General features: G+C 42.0%; 2 protein-coding genes across 4 annotated transcripts in view; both read right to left on the minus strand.

Annotated features, from left to right (window-relative positions):
- gpr4 (G protein-coupled receptor 4) overlaps window positions 1–9,486 on the minus strand; it is a 54,681-nt gene extending 45,195 nt beyond the window's left edge. Inside the window, exon 1 of the mRNA XM_011482224.3 lies at window positions 9,197–9,486. The gene's annotated coding sequence lies outside the window, so the exon portion shown is untranslated. The remainder of the gene's footprint in view (window positions 1–9,196) is intronic.
- Window positions 9,487–19,544: 10,058 nt separating this feature from the next.
- Window positions 19,545–24,111, minus strand: part of eml2 (echinoderm microtubule associated protein like 2) — a 32,907-nt gene continuing 28,340 nt past the window's right edge. For all 3 annotated transcript variants that reach the window (XM_023961360.1, XM_023961361.1, XM_023961362.1), the window contains 3 exons: window positions 23,919–24,014; window positions 21,928–22,058; window positions 19,545–20,566 (listed from right to left, as the gene is read on the minus strand). In XM_023961360.1, coding sequence (XP_023817128.1) covers window positions 20,441–20,566; window positions 21,928–22,058; window positions 23,919–24,014 — 353 coding nt within the window. In that variant the 3' untranslated portion in view covers window positions 19,545–20,440. The remainder of the gene's footprint in view (window positions 20,567–21,927; window positions 22,059–23,918; window positions 24,015–24,111) is intronic.

Here is a 24,111-nt window from a genome sequence, read left to right on the forward strand (position 1 = left end):
ACTAGAGTGAAGCATGAGGGCACCTTATGAGAGCCTCACCCGAACATCATAATTCCATCCATCCATCCATCTTCCTCTGCTTATGCGGGACCGGGTCGCGGGGGCAGCAGACTGAGCAGAGATGCCCAAACTTCCCTCACCCCAGCCACTTCCTCCAGCTCCTCTGGGGGGACCCCGAGGCGTTCCCAGGCCAGCCGAGAGACGTAGTCTCTCCAGCGTGTCCTGGGTCTTCCCCGGGGCCTCCGCCCAGTGGGACATGCCCGGAACACCTCTCCAGGGAGGCGTCCAGGGGGCATCCGGACTAGATGCCCGAGCCACCTCAGCTCGCTCCTTTCGATGTGGAGGAGAAGCGGTTCTACTCCGAGCTCCCCGCGGGTGACCGAGCTTCTCACCCTATCTCTAAGGGAGCGCCCAGCCACCCTGCGGAGGAAGCTAATTTCAGCCGCTTGTATTCGGGACCTCGTTCTTTCGGTCATGACCCATAGCTCATGACCATAGGTGAGTATTGGAACGTAGATCGACCGGTAAATTGAGAGCTTTGCTTTTCGGCTCAGCTCTCTCTTCACCACAACGGACCGATAGAGCGACCGCATAACTACGGACGCCGCTCCGATCCGCCTGTCAATCTCACGCTCCGATCTTCCCTCACTCGTGAACAAGACCCCAAGGTATTTAAACTCCTCCACCTGGGGCAAGGACACTCCACCGACCGAGAGATGGCAAACTACCTTTCTCCGGTCAAGGACCATGGCCTCAGATTAGACATCATAATTCCATTAGCCTTATAAATGCTTCATGATATAGAAACCATGCACACGATAATGGTACGTTCCATTTTCATGACGTTCCCGAAGGTGGTCGTACGAGTCTCAAGGGCTGCAAGACAATCTAAGGATGCGGCCTCTCCTCTCTACGACCTTTCGCAGACAAAAGCCTGCAGCCCCTGTATGGGGGTGAATGTCACTACGGCCTTCAGCAACTGGGATGGACTTGATGGATGGACTCAATTTTAGTAAATACATACGGTACAACGGCCATGTTGTCTTGGAGGTTTTATGTTCTTAAAACTATAAATACCCTCTTGGTCTGTGGTTTTTAGAGTTCAGATGGTTTTGTCTTGTTTTGTAGAATGTCTGAAGACATTTAGCGTGAACGAAACAGGTTCTTCTTAAAAACTAGATCCAGAGGAACTTTTTAAAAGCTCTTTTTCAGAGTTGATGAAAGACAAACAAATGGAGGAGAAGTAAGGAGGCATAGTGATATGAAGGTCAAGGAGGACAAACGGTTGTAGGTCGGATGGGGATGGCGTCACTCAGAGGGAGATAAATGACGAGGACAAAAAAGGGAGACAGGTATTTGTTTCTTCTATTTCTTTCCTCTTTAGTGCAGGTCTCATATCGGGGCGGTGGTCACGCCTTCTCGTTTGCACGCAGACGAGCTCCTGTGGAAAACTACAAAGTTTCCTCACACCACCACCTCCTTTGTATTGAAACAACAAAGCAGCAAGTCTGACTGCAGGAAAAAAAAACTGTTTTTGTACAGAAAACAACCGAACGGGTCGCAGGAATACAGACTTCTCTATCAGAACCTGTCCAAACAGAAGCAGGAAGACCAGTTCACATGGACCATGTTCGACATCAGGAGCTGAGCTTCAGCAGAGTTAATGTGAATTCAATTCACATCAACATGACCGCATCAAAACATGCCGTCAGATTTACCAGCAGGAGAGGATAGACACACAAGAAGACTAGAAAAATAAAATAAAAAGGCTCACGTTTTCATTTTAAAAGAAGATGTTGTACATCATCTAATAGTAGGCAAAGCATTTTGACCAAAAGTAATTTGGACAGATTTTAAGAGACGGGCAGTTGTTGGTGACGAGTTCATCTGAGATTTTCACGTTTCTACTGATTCGTTCCATCCATCTTTGCAAATGTCCGGATGTTGTTTGCTTTTGTAGGCGAAACGCAGACACGCTGCAGAGACCGACTCTAGGTTGACCTCATGAAATGGGCGGCACCCACAAGGAGTGAAAGGCGGAGCCTCAGAGATCGTGTTGTCTTAATTCTGGGTTGGAAAATAAACTGCCAAAATAAAATATTTTAGTGTGCCAAAGGTTGTATAGTATCATATCCTGTACATGCATGTGGTTTACTATAAAAGGCTTAAGAATAGAATGGTATAGGCCAGGGCTGCTCATTACGTCGATCGCAATCGACCAGTCGATCTTCAAGGACATGAGGGTAGACCGCAGGCCAGCAAAGATAAATTACCCAAAAAATGTTTAAAGTACTTCTAAAAAATCCGTCAGCGAATCAAAATCCTCACCGACAATACGGGACTTGATGGACATGCAAAACGGCCAGTTGGACATCCTCTGATACATACGTCACTGTTTAAATACACTGCGCGCAAATTCTGTCATGAGAAAGTCGCTACTTGCCCCGCAGCACGTCAAGTCCCCAGCAGAAAACCACTCCGGACAACTGGAGACTTTTGCCCCGCAAGTCTCCTCCTACTCCCTGCTCCGTAGTCCCCCCCCCCCCCCCTTCCGTGGCACGCTCCCCCCATTGCATGGTTTACAGGAGAGCACGACATACGATAGTCGCTGCTTTCTGTTTTTGTAATAAAACTCCTCATCTGTTAATACAAAAGTATCTTTGTGTACTCTTACTGTGTAGTTTGTGAATTATCAGTACATAAACAACATACTAATAGTTCATAATACTATGTTTATTAAACAGTATTTTAGTCAAATATATATATATAAAATAAAATAAAAAAAACGCCCCTCTCACCCTTCGCGGGTGGTTTCTCCTCCAAGCTTGGGTCCTCTACCAGAGGCCTGGGAGCTTGAGGGTCCTGCAGTATCTTAGCTGTTCCTAGCACTGCGCTTTTCTGGACTGAGAGGTCTGAGGTCTTTCCAGGTATCTGTTGTAGCCACTCCTCCAGCTTGGAGGTTACTGCCCCGAGTGCTCCAATTACCACTGGCACCACTGTCACCTTCACTTTCCATGCTTTCTCCAGTTCTTCTCTGAGTCTCTCTGATAATGATGAGACGGCCTACCTGAAGGAGATTGGACATCTGGAAAACTGGTGTGAGAGGAACAATCTCCTCCTAAACGTCAGCAAGACTAAGGAGTTGATAGTGGACTTCGCCACAAAGCAGAAGAGGAACTACCAGACCCCCGTCATCGACAAGAGCCCAGTGGAGAGAGTGAACAGCTTCCGATACCTCGGTGTCCACATCACGCAGGACCTGTCATGGTCCTGTCACATCAACACCGTGGTGAAAAAGGCCCGGCAGCGTCTTTACCATCTTAGACGTCTGAGAGACTTTAGACTGCCCTCTGTGGTGCTTAGGAACTTTTACTCTTGCACCATAGAGGGCATCCTGACGGGAAACATCACAACCTGGTTCGGGAACAGCACCATGCAGGACAGACGAGCTCTCCAAAGGGTGGTGCGTTCAGCTGAGCGCATCATCCACACCGAGCTCCCTGACCTGCACTCAATCTACAGCAGGCGGTGCTGGACCAGGGCCAGGAAGATAACAAAGGACCTCAGCCACCCCGACAACGGACTGTTCTCGCTGTTGCGGTCAGGAAAGCGTTTCCGCTCTCTGAAGGCCAACACAGAGAGACTGAGGAGGAGCTTCTTCCCGCAGGCGATACGGACTCTTAACCAGTAATCATGGACATTATACACACAAGCCACTTTCACATATGTCACTTTAGAGCATATTTGCACACATTCGGACATTCTATTTTTATGTTTTTATATTGTATATTCCTATATTTTATATCTATCTTCCTATTCCTATTGATATTCTTTCTTGTTTGAGGTCGCGGGCGGTCGCCTAAGCATTTCACTGCACATTGTACGCTGTATGATTGTGTGTGTGACAAATAAAATTTGAATTTGAATTTGATTTGAATTTGAGTCCCTGGTATTTCTCCAGTTTCTCACGTTCCTTCTTCCTGATGTTCCCATCGCTTGGCACTGCCACATCCACCACAACGGCTTTCCTCTGTTCTTTATCCACCACTACAATGTCTGGTTGGTTCGCCATTACCATCTAAATCTGATGTTATTGACATTCAGCACTCAATTCAACATGATTTCCGAATTCTGTCCAATTGTGGTTACAATCTAATAAGCTTCTACTCAACAAATCTAAATCCTATTTTATGTTTTTCCAAAAAAGATTATGTCCTGTAGCTGCAAATGAAATAAATTTAACTTACATGGACATGTCACCCATTTCAGCAGCAGAAAAATTCAAATAACTTGGTTTGTGGCTTGACTCCTCACTCTTTTTCAGTGCTCATATACAGTCCATTGTCCATACAATTTCTTATCGTTTAAAATGACTTTATCTATCAATCAATTGTTTTAGTTTCTCAGTCAGGAAGAAAATTATCTCACAACTGATTATCCTGACTTTAGATTATGGTGACATAATATATCGAAACACCCCTCTCTCTAACCTCCGACCACTGAATGTTATTCATAACAGAACTCACCACTGTCTGATGTATCAACAACTGTCCTGGCTTCCCCTATCCTCCCGACGCCAACTTCACAGGCTATTGTACATCTTCAAATGTATTAACCTCAGTTACCCAGATTATCTCAAACAATATCTAATTCCTTTTCAGTCTTCTTATAATTTTCGTCATCCAGATCAAATCTTTTTTGTTGTTCCAAGAGTCAAAAAGGAAAATCGGAAAATATTCATTTTATTACAAAGATTGGAACAATCTTCCTCCATCTATTCGTTCTTTAACCTCATTCTTTGCATTTAAAAATCCTGTTTGGAACATCTTCAACACTAATTTTTGTCCAGGCCTATTTCATTAGTTTTTTTTGTTTTTTTTTATAATTCTGTTAATCTACAACTCAAAAGTAATGGCTGATTTTGATTATTTAATTTTCAACAAATTTTAATTTATTGTTACTTTTGAACGTTTGAAGTCATTTCAGTGAGCATTGTGGACTTTCTTTAACTGAGGGGTACCAACTATTTTGTCCGCACACCTGGTATAGGTCCTTTAACAATTTCCTTGTTACCTGCTTTGATGTCACCTGTTTAAACTGGTCGTCTGCATTCCATTTCTCTTCTTTAGTGGGACAACTTGCACATTTGGTTGCTAAATACTTTTGTTGCTCCTCTGTAGGAGGCCGGCGTTCATCGAAATCTTCTCTCCTTCTCTCCATCAGAGTTAGAAAACTGAAAGGCTGAGGTCATGCCTCCTCTCCTACCACACATGCAGCCTGTGATTGGCTGGACACACCTGTTCCAGTTACCCAACAGCAGGTAAGACAAGAAAAGCCCGTTTTTTGGGGGAAGATTCTGGTGGTCTGTCCTGTTTTGTTTTGTTTTGGGACTTTGAGGGCGTTAGGTCACTGATGTGGGAGGACGGATGACCTCACCACTGCAGAAAGATCAAATGTGTCGGATTAGGCCGAGTCATGTAATGAAGTGATGGAGCATTAAAATTACAGGTTTAAACGGGCTCAGTTAATGCACCGAGGTGCAACACAATGTCAGCGAAAACTAATCATTAGCCCGTCACCAAGGCAACCAGCAAAGCACAGGTCGGCGTTTTGCCGAAGCAAATAAGCTCTCGACTGTGGGAAAACAAAAGTGTTCGGCTGCACTGAAGCACAGCGGAACTCACAGACGGGTGTGAGCGCGCTCCCCGACACCAGGAGACTGCCATCCTGACACATCTCCAAAAAGTTTCTCCAATTAAAGAAGCTGAGAGCCAGGCATCCTGAGCCCCCCGCCCCGGTGCAGCTGCATCATTTCATGACAATCCTCCACGCTGCTCCAGCGTTCCTTTTTGCAGCAGCGAGGCAAACGCAGTGCAGCCTCACCTCCCTGTAACCCGAGGACTTCCTGTAAATCTAATCTGATGCTTCGCTCAGTAATGCATCAGAAAGGAACAGATGTCAAACATGTTTAGTATTGACTACATATTTCAGGTTCTGCACGGTTCGTTGGGAGCGTTTGGTGCCAGAAAAAAAACTGTACAAATAAATGAAAATCCTATTCCGGGTTTGGTTTAATCTGCCAGAATCTTATAAAGCTTCTTTTACCTGCACTTTACTTTTTTACCCAACCCAACACACAGTGAAGCATCTTCAGCATCTCATGGCTTCTTTTTCAGCCGTTTTACACACTTTTCTTCAAGCTGAGCTTCCAGTACTTTTTCCAGTTCATATTCAAAAGGGTTGGTGTTGGAGACAAATCCTAATTTGAACGTCTCAGACTTGTAAACCGCACACTGAAAGTGTTGTCATCTGACGCACCAGGCCGACAGTAAACCAGATGTGGCGGGACGAATGTGACTGGTCCTATGATGGAGGAGCGTCTGCCATCCGGCTGATCTGAGGAACAGTAGAGTTGTTGATCTGAGCGAACCACAGCCATCCTCCTGCCTCCAAGGGTGCAGCTAAAACAGCTTATGTTTCCAAAGAGGTCAGAAATAGTTCAATAAAGGAGACGGAGGAGGAAGAGGAGGAGGATGGCGAGGGGATTGTCTACTTGATGTGTAATGAAAGATACAGAACAAACATGAGCAAAAAAAAATGACACTGTGAGGTTATATTTCTTTTTATCATCTGCACATGTTGTTTTGGCTAAAACCATGTGGTGGAATAACTATTTAAAATCAGTTTTTAGTAAACCTGTGAGTAGTGGATGGAGTTTTGCTAAATCAACCGACGTCAAACCAAAAGCACCAAAACCAAACAAACCTGTGACCTCAAACATAAAATCAACTCCAGCCAAAGACGGAAGACTCCCAACGGTGCAACAATCCCGGCTGGTGTTGGAACCAACCAGACGGTTTCTGTCATTAAATATTTTTGTTTTCCAGTTCCAGAATTGGAAATAGTTTAAGCTACAAACTATGAGTTCTTAGCAAGTCATCACTGTTAAAGATCCAGCAGCAGAGGAGAGCTGCATGAACGACTAGAGTCCAAATCGTTTGTTCGTTCAACCAGTCAGAGCAACAAAGCGTGGATATAGGAAGCTGTAAGTTCACTTAAAGACTAAAGAACACTATCTGAACCAAACCATACTGGAAACATAAACAAAACATGGGGCTTGACTGCTAGCTGCCCCTGGCTGCCTTAGAATAACCCTTTGCATCCAAGTTTATCACAGCTCAATGCTGTTGGTGGAAATTACAGCTCCTAATCTGAGCTGGACTATGTCCTCGTCTATTTAGTCGAACATCGTCATTCTTCTGTTTTTCTTTACCATAAATTAAGGTAACAAAGACAAGTAATGCTGACGATGCAAAAAACAGTTTAGGACATTAAAGTCCCTTCTAAAAGTCTAAAATCTAACAGCAGCCTGGATGTGTGTTTGTGTTTACGGTGCATTTCCATTAGCATTAGCGTTTATACTAAGTGCTGCACTGTTGCTCTGATTTTTAATACGTTCTTGTCTGTAGTTCCAGCTAAATGGATTCAGGAGTGGCCTTCATTTACGGACATTTGGCTCTGGGCTGCTGTCGGAAACAGAAGGAGACAGCAGTAGGTGAATAAGGTCTGACTGTTTAGCTTCTGTTTTAGCATAAAATGGCTAAAGCGTCATGGAATAATTCAACGCTAAACTACAGCAAACATGAATTCCATAATTAGCTAAATAAAGCCTAAACATCTGGACAAACACTGACAGATGCCATGGCTAAAAAAAAAACAGCTCAAAAGGAGCAAGGACAACAATTCTGAAACAAACTAGCTTAAAAAGTTGAAAACTTCTTATCCAATGCTATTTATTTTTTTACCAAAAAAAGTGTCCGCATTCAGAAAATATAAAATTTAAATATTACCCAAACATATTTTAAGCGCTAAACTGACTAAAGTGTAAGAAGCTGAAAAAATTATGAATGCTAAAATGCTACTTTGAAATGAGATTTTAAAAATCGAAATGTGCTATCAATCATTACTACAAATACAAGCTAAAGCTAATCCTTAGATTGTGCTAAGAATGCTAAACACAAAACTAAAGTCTTGTATTAGCTTGGCAACAAACACAGAACATCAATTCTAAACAACAACAATAATAATAATAGTACCAAAATATTGAACAGTGATAAAACAAAAAAAAAGCTACAAATACTTTCACAGCCAACCATGATTACCATCCAAAATTTGCTAGCCAATTCTACAAATACAAAATTGGCTGCAAAAAGTCCTCGAAACCGCTAAAGCTAGAACTAGGATCATGCTAAATCCTAAATACAATGCAAAATTTTTGACTTAGCTTAGCAACCAATAAATTGCAAGACTATACTTTATTAATAATAATAATAATAAATCCTAAAATGGCATTTTACAAAACATTGAAGGCTTCAAATGCGATGCTAGCCGATGAAGCAAAATGCGCTAACCTATCCTAAAAAGTAGTTATCTTTAAAAAAAATCCTCCAGACTGCTAAATCTGTATATTAGATCATGCTAAATAAAATGATTAAATGTTTTATTAGCTTAACAATCAATAGATGACAAATCAATTATCTAATGGTAGCCAAAAAATCCTAAAATTAGAAATGATAAAACAACGTTAAAAAGCTTAAAATGCTATGCCAGCCCATTAACCAAAATACGTTAACCAATCCCAAAAACTACAGAAAACCTAAAGCTGTTTATTTATTTTTGTTACTACAAATGCTACTGAAGTGTTTAAAAAAAATCATTTGTTAGAACTGATAATGCTGAAATATGATAATCAGTGGTAAAATGATAAACGGAAGTATTACACCTGTGAAATAGAAATAGGCTAACTGTACTGATCTTTATGAACAATAACACTAAAGGGCAGAGCTGACTTTGAACTTTTTTAATTCATTAATGAAACACTGAAAGTCTACATGCAAAGAACGAAGTCTTGGAGCTGCTCAGCAGCAGTGATGAAGCTGGATTTCGTTACATCCCACTGTGCAGATCACGCAGCTGAGGAGGTCCAGAAGAACCGGGTTGGGTCTCTGGAATCATCATTTATAATTAATGGCGTCGGTCAATTGCGCTGAATCTGGCACAGACCCGACAGCGCAGGTCAGCGGTGATAGAAGACCTACATCTCCAGTTGTTCGGGTCAAAGTTAAGGAACAGCTGGAGGTTCTGAGGAGGACGCGGGTCTGCCGCAGAACAGCCCGGTAGAAAAGTCTGTACTCACGATCAGCGGCGCCGGGATCCTCCTTCGCGGCAGCCGGTATCCTTAGAAAAACCCGGTTTGGCTCGCGCTCTGCGGAACTCAGACACGGGGAGGGAGAAGCGCCAGAGCGCAGCGAGCCGAACCGAGCTGGCGGACTGACTGCAGAGGAAAGAGACGGAGAGAGCCTGTGACTTTACCTCCCTCCCTCTCTCTCTCTCCTTCTCTCGCTCTCTCTCTCTCTCTGCGCGCGCATGTCTCACCTCAGCGCGCGCACATGTCTTACTTGCGCTTCCGTTTTCTTTCTCTTTTTATTGAACGATTGAACATGGCTGAATATTGAGTGACTTCACCAAAACAGTTAGTAACTTCAGCCAGAAAGAACAAACAGAAAAGGGTTAAACAGTAAAATCACCAATTTAGTAGAATTTTATTTATCATAACCTAACTTTCATTAAATCTGTTAAAGAATTTTATGTAACTATATTTTTTTCAAGAAAAGTAACTCCATTTTCCTTTTTTAACTGTAAATTTAAACATCATACTTACAATACATCAAAACATTGACTACTTGTTTCCTGCGAGGCAGTCCTGCTCTTTACCAACTGAGCTATCCACCACAACGGCTTTCTTCTGTTCTTTATCCAACACTACAATGTCTGGTTGGTTTGCCATTACCATCCTATCAGTCTGGATCTGGAAGTCCCACAGGATCTTTGCCCTCTCATTCTCTACCACCTTCTGAGGTGTTTCCCATTTGGACCTTGGGGTTTCCAGTCCATATTCTGCACACATGTTCCTGTATATTATTCCAGCCACTTGATTGTGGCGCTCCATGTATGCTTTCCCTGCCAGCATCTTACACCCTGCAGTTATGTGCTGGATTGTTTCAGGGGCCTCTTTGCACAGCCTACACCTTGGGTCTTGTCTGGTGTGGTAGATCTGAGCCTCTATCGCTCTGGTGCTCAGGGCTTGTTCCTGAGCTGCCAGGATGAGTGCTTCAGTGCTGTCCTGTAGGCCAGCCCTTTCTAGCCATTGGTAGGACTTCTTGATATCAGCCACTTCAGTTATGGTCCGGTGGTACATCCCATCCAGGGGTTTGTCCTCCCATGAGGATCTGTCCTCCAGCACTGTATCCTCTGCTCTCCATTGCCTGAGACATTCACTGAGCACACTGTCAGTTGGGGCCTTGAGCTTGATGTACTCATGGATCTTGGATGTTTCATCTTGGATAGTGGCTTCTACGCTCACTGGACCTCAACCTCGTGCGGCTAAAATATAGTCTCACCCTACCTGCTTCCAGTGGCTCCACTGGTGAATGCGTATAAATGTAATGGTCAGAGGGGCCGGAGGTGCGTACTAGCAGCCACGTCCCTGTCAGTCTACCCCAGGGCAGCTATACCTTACCATCGCCAAGTATGAATGTGGAGTGAATGAATAATGGACACACATTAAGCGCAGAAAAATCCAATCCATTGTTTATATTATTATCTTCCATGTATGGTGTTGAGCTTTCGTGTCTTAACATCCGTGGTCTGTATTTCTTCCTGTGGCCAGGGTCCTATACTAGGAAAAGGGAGGCATGAAGCGCACCCAACAGAAAAAAAAATGTTAGCTACGTGTATGTGCTGTTGACTGTAAAATACTCCTGAAAATAAAAGATAAATGGTTAAAACTGCTCCTCTTGTCCTATGCTCCTGTCGCAGATGCAGGAGTCCAAGTCCAAGGAATACAGTACCTCTTTTCCCCAACAACATATTTATTTGCTAGATTGTTTTAAGCCTGAAACATCTTCATGATGAAAATTTGCCCTTTTATTGATCACACATCAGGGATTTTACCACATAGGTTTGAAATTCCAATCATAATTGACGGTGTCAGATCTTAAACCACAAGGTTCTGTCGAGGTCTGCAGGAGAAAATCCTCTTCTTTAGCCTCTCTTTGTTTTCAATAAGAACAAAAAAGTGAAGAAATGTCTCAGCAAACAGGTTAGGATGGCCTAAAACAGTTACACTCAATGACCCTTTAACACCGGAGCCGGTGACGGCAAAATAACTGCTGATCTGTATAAATCCAGTGGACTCTGAAGATTTACCTTGATAGCGGCTGTAAAGTGTTGAATATCAGCTCAAAGCTGATTTTCACCACTTCAGAATCCGTTGGAATGACCAAAATTTAAAGAAAATTGCGCTACATAGTGGTGGAAAGATGAGCAGTGGGAGAAAACGTACGACTCCCATTTTTAACTCACATGCATGACATTAAATCATGTAGACTTTAAAATAGATCTTCAGGTTTAAAGGAGTCCTAGCTTTTATAGAGAAGTTGCTCATAAGCTTTCAGTGCATCAATTTTAAAGCATTAACATTTTATTTTGAGCTAGAAAATGTTCTTTTTTCGGTTGTAGCAATGGCTAAGAGGAAAATGCATTTTTCCTTACTGTTTAGGCTTCCAAGTAGTTCCCTGTCATTCACTCAGCTTTTCTGTAATTCCGAGTTTCCTCTGGAAACAGAAGTCTGTTCAAACTTCAATGGCACCACAGGAGCATGGTGTTCTGAGTGATCCTGCTGTGCTACAGCGTGCTTCCGTGTCACCTCTTCTTGGAAAAGCGCTGTTCAGGTTTCAGACTTCACTGAACTGTTGGTCATTCTACAGAACTGTAGTTTCTCATGAGCCGAGCTCGACACAGAGTGGACTGTCCGACGCTTTCACTGTTGCCCAACGTGTGCACATCTGCATACTTCTCTGCATCTGTCACACCCATCGCCGTGGAGCTGCTCTGTTGAGACAGGTGGAGTCTTGCAAACACTGGAGAAGATCCCGGGCCAAGAGAACCAGCTCCACGCTGAGATGAAAGAACACGCTGCTTTTTTAATCTCAAACACCGAGGCTTTCCAGGACAACGGCCTAACCTCTCTGAGGTGGGCGAGCCCCAGAGAACACTGATGCGGGAGAATCCTCCGCCTCCCCAGAGAGCCGCAGAGCTTGGATTTGAACCTCGAATCGTTGAATCGGTGGTTCACAGTTAGTCAGCTCATCCCCATTTTGACCCTCGACTTATGGAAAGACGTTTTCCTCTCTGAACTCAGGAGCAACCTTCCTCACAACGACCAACACCAAAAACTACAATCCCCTCCAGCAGCCACCAGAGGCAAGCTGCTAAGCACGCTACGACCTTCAAACTCTGGCGATGAGGACTCTGGAAAGGTCTTCAAACTTTAAAGATGTGAACTTGGTCAACGAGACCCTATGGAACCTGGGAAATGATATTTTCAGAGGGATCTCTGTGAAGAGTGGATCCCTGAGGTTCAGCTGAGTGGAGCACTTCATCACATTTAATGTTTTACCTGTTTGTGTAAAGGGACAACATCTGAAAAACTGAAGTTTCTATTGACTTTTCAAAGTTTCTGATCATTCACTCCATCTTCAAAAAGTTAAAGTACGGAACATTTTCTGTCTGTCTGGAGCTGAGAATGGATGGGATCCACTATTTGCACAACATAAAACCTTTGAATTGATGAATAAAACGTCAATTTAGCTGAAAACCTCCATTTGATTGGACCTAAATGAGCTTTGTCAACTAAAGCTGGAGCTCTGACTACAACTGCTGCCAGGTTCCGTTATAGTCTCTTGAGCTGAGCTTTCCTTGGAGAACAGGAGCCGCAACTTGAACTGTATAATTAAACTTAATCTTGAAATTATGCATAAAATGATCATTGTTGTTCCAGCTTCAGTCTGAGATTCCCCAGGTCCTCCATGAACCGCGCAAACAAGTAAAACCTCCACAGTCATGTAAAAAATAAACTGCATCCACTGCTGTTTGGGGTAAATAAAACCAAACACAGAAATTCCTGAACATCCAGGAAGGTATGATGTTACTTTTTCTCAGCAGCACAGCAGACGCAGGTGAATTTCACCGAGGAATTGTTGGAACGGACGACCCTGCTGCCCCCCTGTGGCCTGCGTGGCTTATTACCCTCTGAAACTTCCCGCTGAAATCAAAAAGAGTTTTCTGTGTTCGCTGTGAAAAGATGTAAAGTGAAATTAAAACACACCAAATGTCAAATTTGACCCTTTGAGTTTACTGTAAATGTAAAAAGATATATTAAGATACACACGAAGCTTAAAAACATTTCAATGAAAAGAAAAACAGGACAAGTTTTCCGTCAAAATAAAACACCGTCCTTGTGTCTCAACAAATTATCTCATTGAGTTGCAATTTGATTTAGACACCAAAAAAAACATTATAAATTATAAAGGTATGCTTTGAACGTGTTTGTTGTTCTTTATTGAACATTTTTTACTCAACTTGTTTGACCCCAAAATGAATTCACTCTTATTTTCAGAGTCCAAACGGTCTTCCTGGTTACCCGCTTTGGTTCCAATTTCACAGACAAATTCACTTTTTCACCTTTTATTGATCCCTATTAAGGTTTTGCAGAAAAAGACCATGTCAGAGGAAAAATTACAAGAGTTTGGCCATTACAATCAGGATTATTTAGGAAATGTTTGTCAAACATTAATGAAGTTTAATCTCCTCTTTAGTTCCTCTTCACTTCTTGTATTTCTATTAAGATGAGCTTTTGATCTCAGAGTTTTTCTTTTTTGTTCCATTTTAAAATCAGAAAGCAGATGTGAGAGGAGCTTTCCAAAAAGATCAAAACAGTTTGTTTTGGTTCACACAGCTCAAGTTCAATACGCTCTGACCTCCTAAAAATCATCAGAGAGAAAAAAGCTGATTTTTTTCAAATAGTTAAGATCTGGACTGCTGGCAGGAAGCAGAGGACAGCGTGTGCTTGCATTGCAGTTTCATCCATGTTCTGCATGAAATGAACAGAACCTGGGGCAGGTTTTTTCCTCCCAGCAGGAGGACCAGCCCTGGGACTGCTGGGAAGCATCACCGCCCCGTCCATTAACACATCCCTCAGCAGGACCGGCGGGTCAGAAAATAGCCCCTCTGAGTTCTCCATTCAGCCGAGCATTTCCTCCCTCCTCCTATCTCCTAAATGTAATCTGCTGGTCTTCGGCTCTCCGCTCGGCACCAGCAGAACTCCATTTCAGTCACTTTCGGCTGAATAGTCAGCTCATGATGCTGTGATCAGCTTAAAAGAATCTTGATTTCAGTTTAGATGATTTTCTTTGGTTAAAAAATGACATTTTTTTTGCTCAGAATTACCTTTTCCTTTTTTTTTGTAGAATTGCAGCTTTATGGAAGAGGATTAGGGCCACAGGGAAAAAAAGGGGGCAAATTCTGACTTTAATCTCAGAATTCAGAGAAAAAGTCAGAATTTTCTACGCCCTTTTTTATGTTTTTTCTCCACGGCCCTAATCCTCTTCCGTTCAGTTTTATTGTGGAAATATTGTTTAAAATAATAAAAAATATATCTATAAAAAATTTGATCGATTTGATTCGATTCGCAGTTCACTGAATCTTTCAATCCACTCAATTTGATTAAATGTTTTCATACATATTTTTATAGAAATACACAAATATATATATATATATATATTTATATTTTGAAGATGTTCATATTATGTGTATAATATATCCATAAATAATGTGGAATGGTTCGGCACAACGCCATGGTTCACCTGCAAAAGCTCATATCTCTCCCAAAACAATTCACTCATGAGTCAAAACTAAATTTCCTTTTCATTTAAACCGTCAGTGCCCCCAAAATACTTTGTCCCTTTGGCATTGTGTAAGCACTGCAAGTCAGAATGATTAGATGTTTTGTCACTATAGCAGAGGACCATTGAAATCTCCCTCATGTCCACCTTTCAGTCTTAGCTCAGTCCTTTTTTGACAATGGTAACTGTACTGTTTTTGTGTAGCTAACAGAAAACAATTTTGTGTAAAACTGAAAAAAGAAAAAGGATTTTAGGGTGAGAGTAGCCTCTTAGGTTTACAGTAACAGCACACATTGCACTCATACTGCCAAGGAAATTCTAACCATTCACACACATAAAGTAACTTTCATACATCAGAGTAAAAAGAAAATGTATGCAGCATAATATACTTTATAATTTAAACACAAACAAAAAACAATGAAAATGATATGCAGCCTACAGGGCTGTAAATAATGCTTGAGTTTTACAACTAACAGTTCTTCACTGGTCGCTGTCCTCACCCTCCCTCTCCTGGCCATCGTGCTCACCCTCCTGTCTGTCTGGCCACAGATTCTCGTCCACATCTCAGCCTATATTCTCCATTGCGAAGCAGCAAGGGAAGAAACGGCGTGCATGTCGCAACCATCCCTACACTGATCTCCTGTAATATCCTCACACGCAGCATCCATTGCATGGAGCAGGGACCTCTGATCTTGAGCCCGATGCTCAAAAACTCTCCACCTCCAAGCGGAGAAAAACTCCTCAATAGGATTGAGGAAAGGAGAGTAAGGTGGTAGGAACACTATGACCATCCTTGGATGAGTAGTGAACCAGAAATTCACATTGTCCCATTCAATAACATATAGTGCTAGGTTAGGACAAACAAGACCGCTCTCAGTTTCAGGGATCAAATCAAAAATAATAATAAATGTATCAAATGTTCCAAGGGATTCATATATGGGATTCATGGTATTACAGTTTTTCTCAGTAGCTTTAGTACAATTCTCAGATCAGAATTGAAGTTTGCAAATACGTGTGTGCATTTCTCAAAACAATTTGTACAAACAGCAAAACACTATGGATTTCTTCCAAAAGCCTGTAACATGCTCAAAATCTTTAGTTCATCTCTCAAAACTAAGTCTTTATGTCATTGAACATGTCAGTGCCATCAGGATGTCAAGTCCTTGTGTCATTGTCTACGAACAAGACAGTCAAATGACTTAGTCATGTTGTCAATATAACTGTGTACTTTAGAGGGAGGTTCTGATGGAAACTATGGCTAAAGTTTGGATGACAATTATTATAAAATGGAAGTTACACCCTTTTTGTTTGATTGCAAGAGACTGGACAAGATTCACATATACACTTTTATTGTTCATATTGTAATTTGTTGACAGACCATGTCATACCAACAGAAAAAACACACTGCAAACAGTAACACAAAGGGAAAAAAAAGATAGGACAATATTCTGTCCAACAGTCCAGGCAGTGCAGTAGGAATTGGTGTGGTCTTCCTACACCTCTATTGTTCCTGTATGTTAGGCCACAAATTCTCATCCACATCACAGCGAATATCCTCTCTTGCAATGCAGAGAAATATGTTTGTTACATTATGACAACTTGGTCAACCATTTTGCAGTTAATGACTTATACGATGAACTAATGACTAGGTGTTTTGAGGTGTAAGACTATTGCACACTGAACTATATAATACATTTTGATCAACATGACATAAACAATTGATAATGTAGCAAAGAGCAGAGAATTGTACATAATCATTTGCATGGATGTACCAAAGCAATTGCAACTTGTTCAAAGAAGTGAGAAACTGATTATATGATGTGCACAAGTGACATCATGATGTGAAGATTGAACAAATAGTTTTGGGAATTTCATTCTGATCTGAGAATTGTACTAAAGCGACTGAGAAAAACTGTATCTTCTTGACTAATTTGAAAATTGAACAGATTATTGTGCATGTGATGACTTACACAATGAAATGATGCTGACTCATTTTGGAGCGAACAACCATTAGACTGAGAATCAACAATCAGTTTAGATCAACAAGATCTATTCACTTGGAAATTGTGCTAAATGTAGGCTACCTGTACTTAAGCAATTCCAAAGATGTACTGAGACATTGAGACATGTGCAAAGACATTTGCAATTTGATGAAATAATTTAGAAATTCCATTCTGTTGTGAACAATTGCCAAGTGGTTTGGAGGTTTGTCCATGTTGTTTTAAGAATGTAACTTCTGTTTCAAGAAATGAGCCAAACCAACGGAGATAAATCTGATACAGTTCACATACTGTAAAATTGTGAAAAGGAGAAGCTCCAACAAAAATGTGCCGATCATTAACCTTGTAGAGGCTCCATTACAAAAACAAAGGCCTCTTCTGGAGGGTGTTTCAGTTTGGCCACTAGGTGGAGCTCGCGCTCTAGCATTAAACGTTATTCCAGAAGATTTGAGCAAAAAACGGTGCCTTAGACCACAAATGGTTACTTTAAAAAGTATTTCCTTAAAAGGGTTTGGAAAATGCATTCCTTTGAGTCTATAGAGGGTTAGTGTTCATTTAGTCAGCAATGTATGTTTAGGTCGACTGACACTAAACATGTGGGTCTAAAAGTGGGTAAAAAGTCTAACTTTTGACGGTAAATATGGAAGTAAAGTTAAAAAAAATAAAGTGAGAAATGTGAAAAGAACAAAGTGGAGGCATTGTTTTATAAAACTAAAACTAAAACCAAACTAGACTAAACCCCAACACAAAAATCAGAATTAAAAGCAGCCCCCCCCCATGCAATAATCCGTCTCTTGCTGGGGCAATTAGAAGCAGCTGCCTTATCGAGGACCCCCAGACCTCCTTGAACCCCCTCCAGGTCTGCTGGGAGGACCGAAGGGCCAAGCAAGTGACATCCAGCCTGTCCTGGATCTGCCCTGGACCAAACCAAGAATACCTGCAGGGGGAAGGGGGGGGTTGCAACAAGAAGAACCCCCTCCATGTGCAGGAGTACTGGTTCTCCTCTGACCTCCACCTGGGTTAAACTAAAACACACAAATCCTATCAGAAACAAACCAAATTCCAGTTCTTTTAATGCTTTAACAGGAAATGCAGTCTTCTGATGACCCTGTTTGAGGTCACGCTGTTCCTTCAGCATAGAAACGGGTTCATCTAGACGCGTGTGTGTCTGTGTGTGTGACGGGCATTTTAATGAGACTTTATTATATTTCATCTGCAGCCTGATGGTGGATGTGGGTCTGTGTGTGAGACCGCCTCAGGGTTGTACTCCAGCAGAGGAGGCCCCAGACTGCCTCAGTCTCCCTCTCTGCGTCATTTTAGGACGTGTCTGGGGAAACGTGAGAAGACGGCCGTCAGCGTTGGGTTCTCACGGTGCTCCTCTCATCGCAAACACAGAAAACGTGCGGCAGAACAGGTCCTGACTGACACCAGTCAGCGGGTTGACTTTAAGAGTCTGACCTTTTCCTGAAACGTTATTTAAAATGATTTGACGTCGATTCTTCGTCTCCATGAAAACCCGGTCAACAGTTCAGTGGAGCTCCATGTTCTTGATGTGAGGGTTCCCTGTTTTTTTAGCACTATTTTTTAATTTTTAGGTGATTTGGTATTCTGTTTAAAGGGACTATTTCCTGCTTTTCTTAAGCCTTTCAGAGTAAACTAGATCCATAAATGTGATCACTTAGTTTAGTCGATCAAGGAGAAAGTGTGCTAGAAACCCACTCGTTTTTGTGGGTTGGGAGGGGCTGCAGGTTTTTGGAGGAATACTCAGAAATGCATGAACGGATCAAAATACGGCTTTGGGGTGTTTTTAGAGAGGAATGAACATTATAATACACTTAAAGGCAGTGATATAGACCCTTTAGCATCTTTAAGACAGACTAAAACTTTAAACCAGACTTTTCCAGCATTATTTATGTACTTTTTTTCAATTGAAGTTTCATATTTTGTGCCGTAGGACTTCCTTGTTTTCACGCCTTTTAGATTGCCCACATTTCCATAGAAAACACCTTTTTATCGCCGTGACGATGATGTCACAACTCACAGAGCAGTCCCCACTGAATCTTAATTTTCGTACTTTTTTAAAATCATTCTTTTAGTTAGGAAATTTTAATCTTTGAACATTTTCATGGTTTTAATTCTTTTGTTGCTTTTTTATGTGCTTGTGTTGCTATGAATGCAATCAGCTGGCTGTTTTTGAATTTAACCCTTGTGCTATCTTAGATGACCCCACCCTTCCATTGACGTGTTCTCCCTGCCATGACAAAGGTGGATAAAGGTGGAAAGATTTCATGTAATCCATGGACACCAGTGAAGATCAAGAATCACTGAAGAAAAAAGGTTCAGAGCACTGTCTAGTGGGTCTAGATGACCCAACTCCCAACGTTAAAGTGCCTAGGATAGAACAAGGGTTAATAAAGATTCTATTGTCTATCATCTGAATTGACAATGTGTGACAGCATGTCGAGGCCTTTATTTTGAAAGTCAAATTCACCTTACTTCCGCCTCCAACCAAAGGAAGTTCATTCAGTCGCCGCCATGTTGGAGCCAGAGATCATCAGTGAGCAGCGATTGGTCCAAGTCGGTCTGAGCCGACGTTTCTATGGCAACCACAGTCGCCAATCAGGAGTGAGCTTGTTGGAAGTCCACACAAAACATTTATTGAGTCCTGCTCGGAACGCCAGGTGGGAGGAGTCCCTCGGTCCGATTCTCAGGTACAGTCGACGAGTTTAACACACACAAATGCTCCAGATAAAAAGCTTTATTAACAAAACAGAAGAAGACAAAGCACAGTTCCAGCGTCCTCCAACAGCTCAGCGCCCTGCCGGGCCGCTCTGTCATCTGCTAAAAGTGTCACAAAACTAACATCATTTCATATTAAAGTAACACAGCCACTCAGATATACTGCATAATATAGATTTCTTCTACATGAAGGCCGTCTCAGCCATGCTCATTCCTCTGCGCTGTGGCGCCCTCTGCTGCCTCGTCTGCACAATCACAGGGGAAGTACAATCAAACACAGCAGCAGCACAAAAACAAAAGAAAAAGGGAGGAAAATAAAAGTACCGTTCAAGAACAAAACCTGCAAGCACCTCATGACCTTCTGGAGATGAGGGCGAACGTTTGTTTGTTAGTGGATTCCAGCGTCATGCTCTCTGAAAAGCTTCAACTACATTCCTGCAAACGAGGCTGAACTGCTCTAAAGGGAACCAGTGCATGCTCACCGCAACCTCTGAACCCTGATTGGTCATAAAGCGGCGTTCACGTCACGTCAACAAGCCACGTGTCCGCCCACATGATTATTGTGGCTTTGAAAACCTGAGAACTAAACGATGAGAAACTCAGACAGAACCAGGACCTGGACCGGAATGGACCTGGACCGCACTCCGGGTTGGTGCGTCAACAGCGATAGCAGTCGTTGTTAAAGGCGGTTGAAGTGAACGCGGACTAGGCACAGGCACGCGGCATGCTGGGAGTGCGCGGCGTGGTCACCACAAGGCCAAACTCACTTTCTGCACGCATTTTCATTCAGTGTGACATCTGCGTGGCGCCGGGCGAGGTTCTGCTTTCAAATGTCCAGTAGGCACAGAGAAGGGGGGGGGGGGGGGGGTGACGTGGTCCAGAGGATGCGGGCGCCGCCTACACAACAGCCCACTGCAGGATGCTGGTGTCTTTCCCGCCGCTGGAGATCAGGCGACTGTCATCGTGCAGGAAGGCCACGTTGGTCACATGACTGCTGTGACCGCCGTACTCCAGACTCGGAGCCTGCAAGGATCAGGAGGAGGCAGGAAGTCAAGAGAAACTCCTCAGAACAATCAAGCAGGGTCAATTTTAGACTCATGTCTTCTTTTTTTTGTTTTTTTTTTTTTATGTCATTGAAAGTTTCCCTCATTAAACCCTTAATTGTATTTTTAGAAATGTGTAGAATTAGCTTTAAAGTGCAAACATTGCATATAATTGAATCTGTGAACTTGAAATGTATTCGTTTTTGAGAAAAGCAAAAAACAGAAAAAGAAAAAAAGAGAAAAAAGAAAAGAAAAACAGAAAACAGGAGGAAAAGGAAAAAGACTAAAAGGAATAAAGAAAAGGAAAACAAAAAAGATAAAATAATGAGAAAAAAATTAACTCTATTTTGGATATCAACATAGTAAATGCAGATCAGTTATCTAAAATCTATGTGGATTATATTTATTTCTCAGTGTTTCTCAGTGACTCACCATAAATAATCTCCATAACATCAGTAATACTCCTTAAAGTATAGTTTTATTTTAACAATAATTCTTAGTGTTGTTTAAATAAACTCCACAGAAATCCCAACAGTATTCCTCTTTCTGCTAGAGTGAACCAGCGTGTTCGATTTAGGACTACAACTCTTGTAGTCCTAAAAATTATTCAAAACAAATTCGGAATTTTTTTTTAGCAAAAAACAGAAACAATGATAGCGACGTGGACAGTTGACCACACCCACAGCGTGAGCGTCCGTCCGTCTTGCAGGTCACCCACAGACTTTGCTGCTTTGTGCCCGATGCTGTCGTCAGGACTGACTCACAAATGACATCAATGAATAAACAGCTCATACTGGTGAATGTTTAATGCTTCCCCAACGTTTTGCTCTGGAACGTTTGTGAAGAACAGACCAGACTGGCGATATCGTGATCAGCACTTAAACTAAACTGTCTGTGACACGGACACTTTGTGGCTTTTCTATTTTTAATTGCAGCTCATCTCCTACTTTTCATGAGCAGATGAGGTTGGAGCCCAGCCTGTTTGGACGTCCCTGCTTTGGTAATTCTTAGAAAAATATTAGAACAAAAACGATTCGAACCAAGACCACCTGTTGGCGATACGCCTAAAACAAAAAGAATCGATCACGTGAAATGTGAAAAGATGTACTGCGCCAGGTTAGAGGCAGTTTAGCTAATTTCTTAAGTGTATTCCAACAGTCTGAATGTTCCTTCTCTTTCTACAGCTTCAGTTTTTTGACGTTTCAGCTTAAACGTGTGAATGAAAGCGACACGAGTGGAAACGTCACTGGAGAGTCATTTGAAGGGTTGAACCAAACGGTGCAGCGGCTCGCCTCTGGAGGCTTTTACTCTGAAAGGTTTGTGAGGCTCAGAGTGGCTCACCCTTGGTTGAGAACAGGGGAAGGTGAACAAGTGCACTTTGCCGAAGTCATCAGCAGAGGCCAGCAGGGATCCGCCGTGGGAGCGGCACGCGGCGTTGATGTCCGTGCCGTCGGCCGATTCCGGCCAAATTCCTGGGAGGCGAACGGAGAGCAGAAGAAGAAAGAATTAACACTTTATGGTCACAAAACAAAAAAAGTTGACTCAACGTCTGCAAGGTTTCTGCACTCGTGTGACTCTTTTGAAAAGATAGAAGCAAACACATCAGTGTTCCGCTTTGAGACTCAGACACAAGAAAGGTTTTACTAAAAAACCTTCTTTTTTAAAAGCAGAGTTGTACGGAAACAAGTTACCTTTCTGGGGTTTTATCCCAAACTTTGGGTGAATCTTTAAATCTGATTGGCTGCAGGGCGTCCTTTAAAAAGTGATAACGGACGCCTAAAACGTCACGTTCTGGTCACGTAGCCTGAATGTTGCTGTGGCCTAAACCCCAGTTGGTAACCGGAACAACAGAAACGTGGCGGACAGACGCTATACCACAGCTTATCTCAACAGCAACTTGACAGTAGGACTGACAGCTCTGTGTCCTTGAATGTCTCTGGCGGACACGACAGGATCTCTGTCACCATCAACAGAAATCTTGACTTTATGTTCAAATAGTTGGTTGTCTGTCTTTGTTTATTATTTTATTCAGCTTAATACAAAGTAAATATGTGTTTTTTAGACAATTTTATTATCAATTAATGACAGAAATAAGTTGTTTGTTGATCCACGTTCAGTGTTCAGAGTTACCGGTGGATTTTTCCTCGATCTAAGCGATCTAGGAAGCTACTTTATTTCTTTGAAACAAACTTTAGCTTCATCATCTGAACAACAAGAAGCACTAAGAGGTGAACTTTCCCTCTGAAATGATGCTTTGGATCACTTAACACCAATCCAGCCCCCCTCCAGTTTATGTGCAATCCATTTGTGATTTATGTAATTTAAACGCGACATGTGCTCCGTATATGTGATGGAAAAGTTATACATCGGCGGTACATGCGAGAAAAGTCAACTTTCATACTTAATCGTATGAAAGTAAAACATGTTTTTTTTATTTATGTTTAAATATGAAATCTATTGTCTACATCCGATTGTCTTCGCACTTTTCATTCTATAAACACACGTGGACTAAACTGCCTTCGCTTAGTGATGGTGAAACTAAAAAAAGGAACAAATCTGACACACGTGGCAAATAAAAAAACAGTTTTCTTTTCTATCCTGCTTCAACAGAATTATTTTACAAAACCATGACAACATACGTATGCTGGGTTGCCTAGGAACAGCAGAGATTGTCTATAACCTGGCAAAAGTAAAAGTTTCATCCTAATATTTAAGGATAAAAACTGCAATTAAAAAAACCCATCAGGACAGGTTACGCTAATGTTTAAGCGGCTAACAGAGTGGATCATTTTTTTATCACTTTATGTTTTATTTCTAACTCATATAGTTCATGTAGATGATAAATATTTTTGATAAAGTAGCTGGCTGTGCAGCTATAGTCACAGATAGAGAGCTCCGAAATATTAGCGCCAATAACCAACACTTTGTTTTGGTGTTCAGCCTATTTCCCACTGTCTATCGCCATTAGTTAGGGGGTGGGAGGTGGGAAAGGGGTGGGGGTTTGTGTGCAGGTTTGAGGAGGGGGCCGTATTTGGATTTTCATGCACGTTTTTATAGTGTATTTTTTGTTTTGTCTTAATGTAAAGCCCTTTGTGTTATGTTTTTTTTAGGAAAACTGCTATATATATATATATTTATATAAATATGAATAAAGTTTGATTTGATTTGATTTGATTTGATTTGATTTGATTAAACGGAGCAGTCGGAGCCCCTCGGGTAATTTTCCGCATTTCTTCTGTTCTGGTATTTTCTAAAGGGTTTGCTCCTGATGATTCATGGTTTCTATGACAACGAACCCCTCTAAAACTTAAGCGGGCGTTTCCGTGACCTACCGAGGGTGTTGAAGCTCAGCGTACAGGTGGAAGTGGCCCACTCCAGGTTGCGGACTGTGTCCACGTTGGTGACATGTTTTCCGTTGGAAGCCTCCCCTGGGGAAAAAAAACAACAACAACAACAGATTTACAAAAAGAGGACCGCTGAAGGATTCGCTCAGACGATTTCATCCAAACTTCAATTCTGTGCAGA

The sequence above is a fragment of the Oryzias latipes genome, chromosome 13 (genome assembly GCF_002234675.1).
Source record: "Oryzias latipes chromosome 13, ASM223467v1".
NCBI lineage: Eukaryota > Metazoa > Chordata > Actinopteri > Beloniformes > Adrianichthyidae > Oryzias > Oryzias latipes.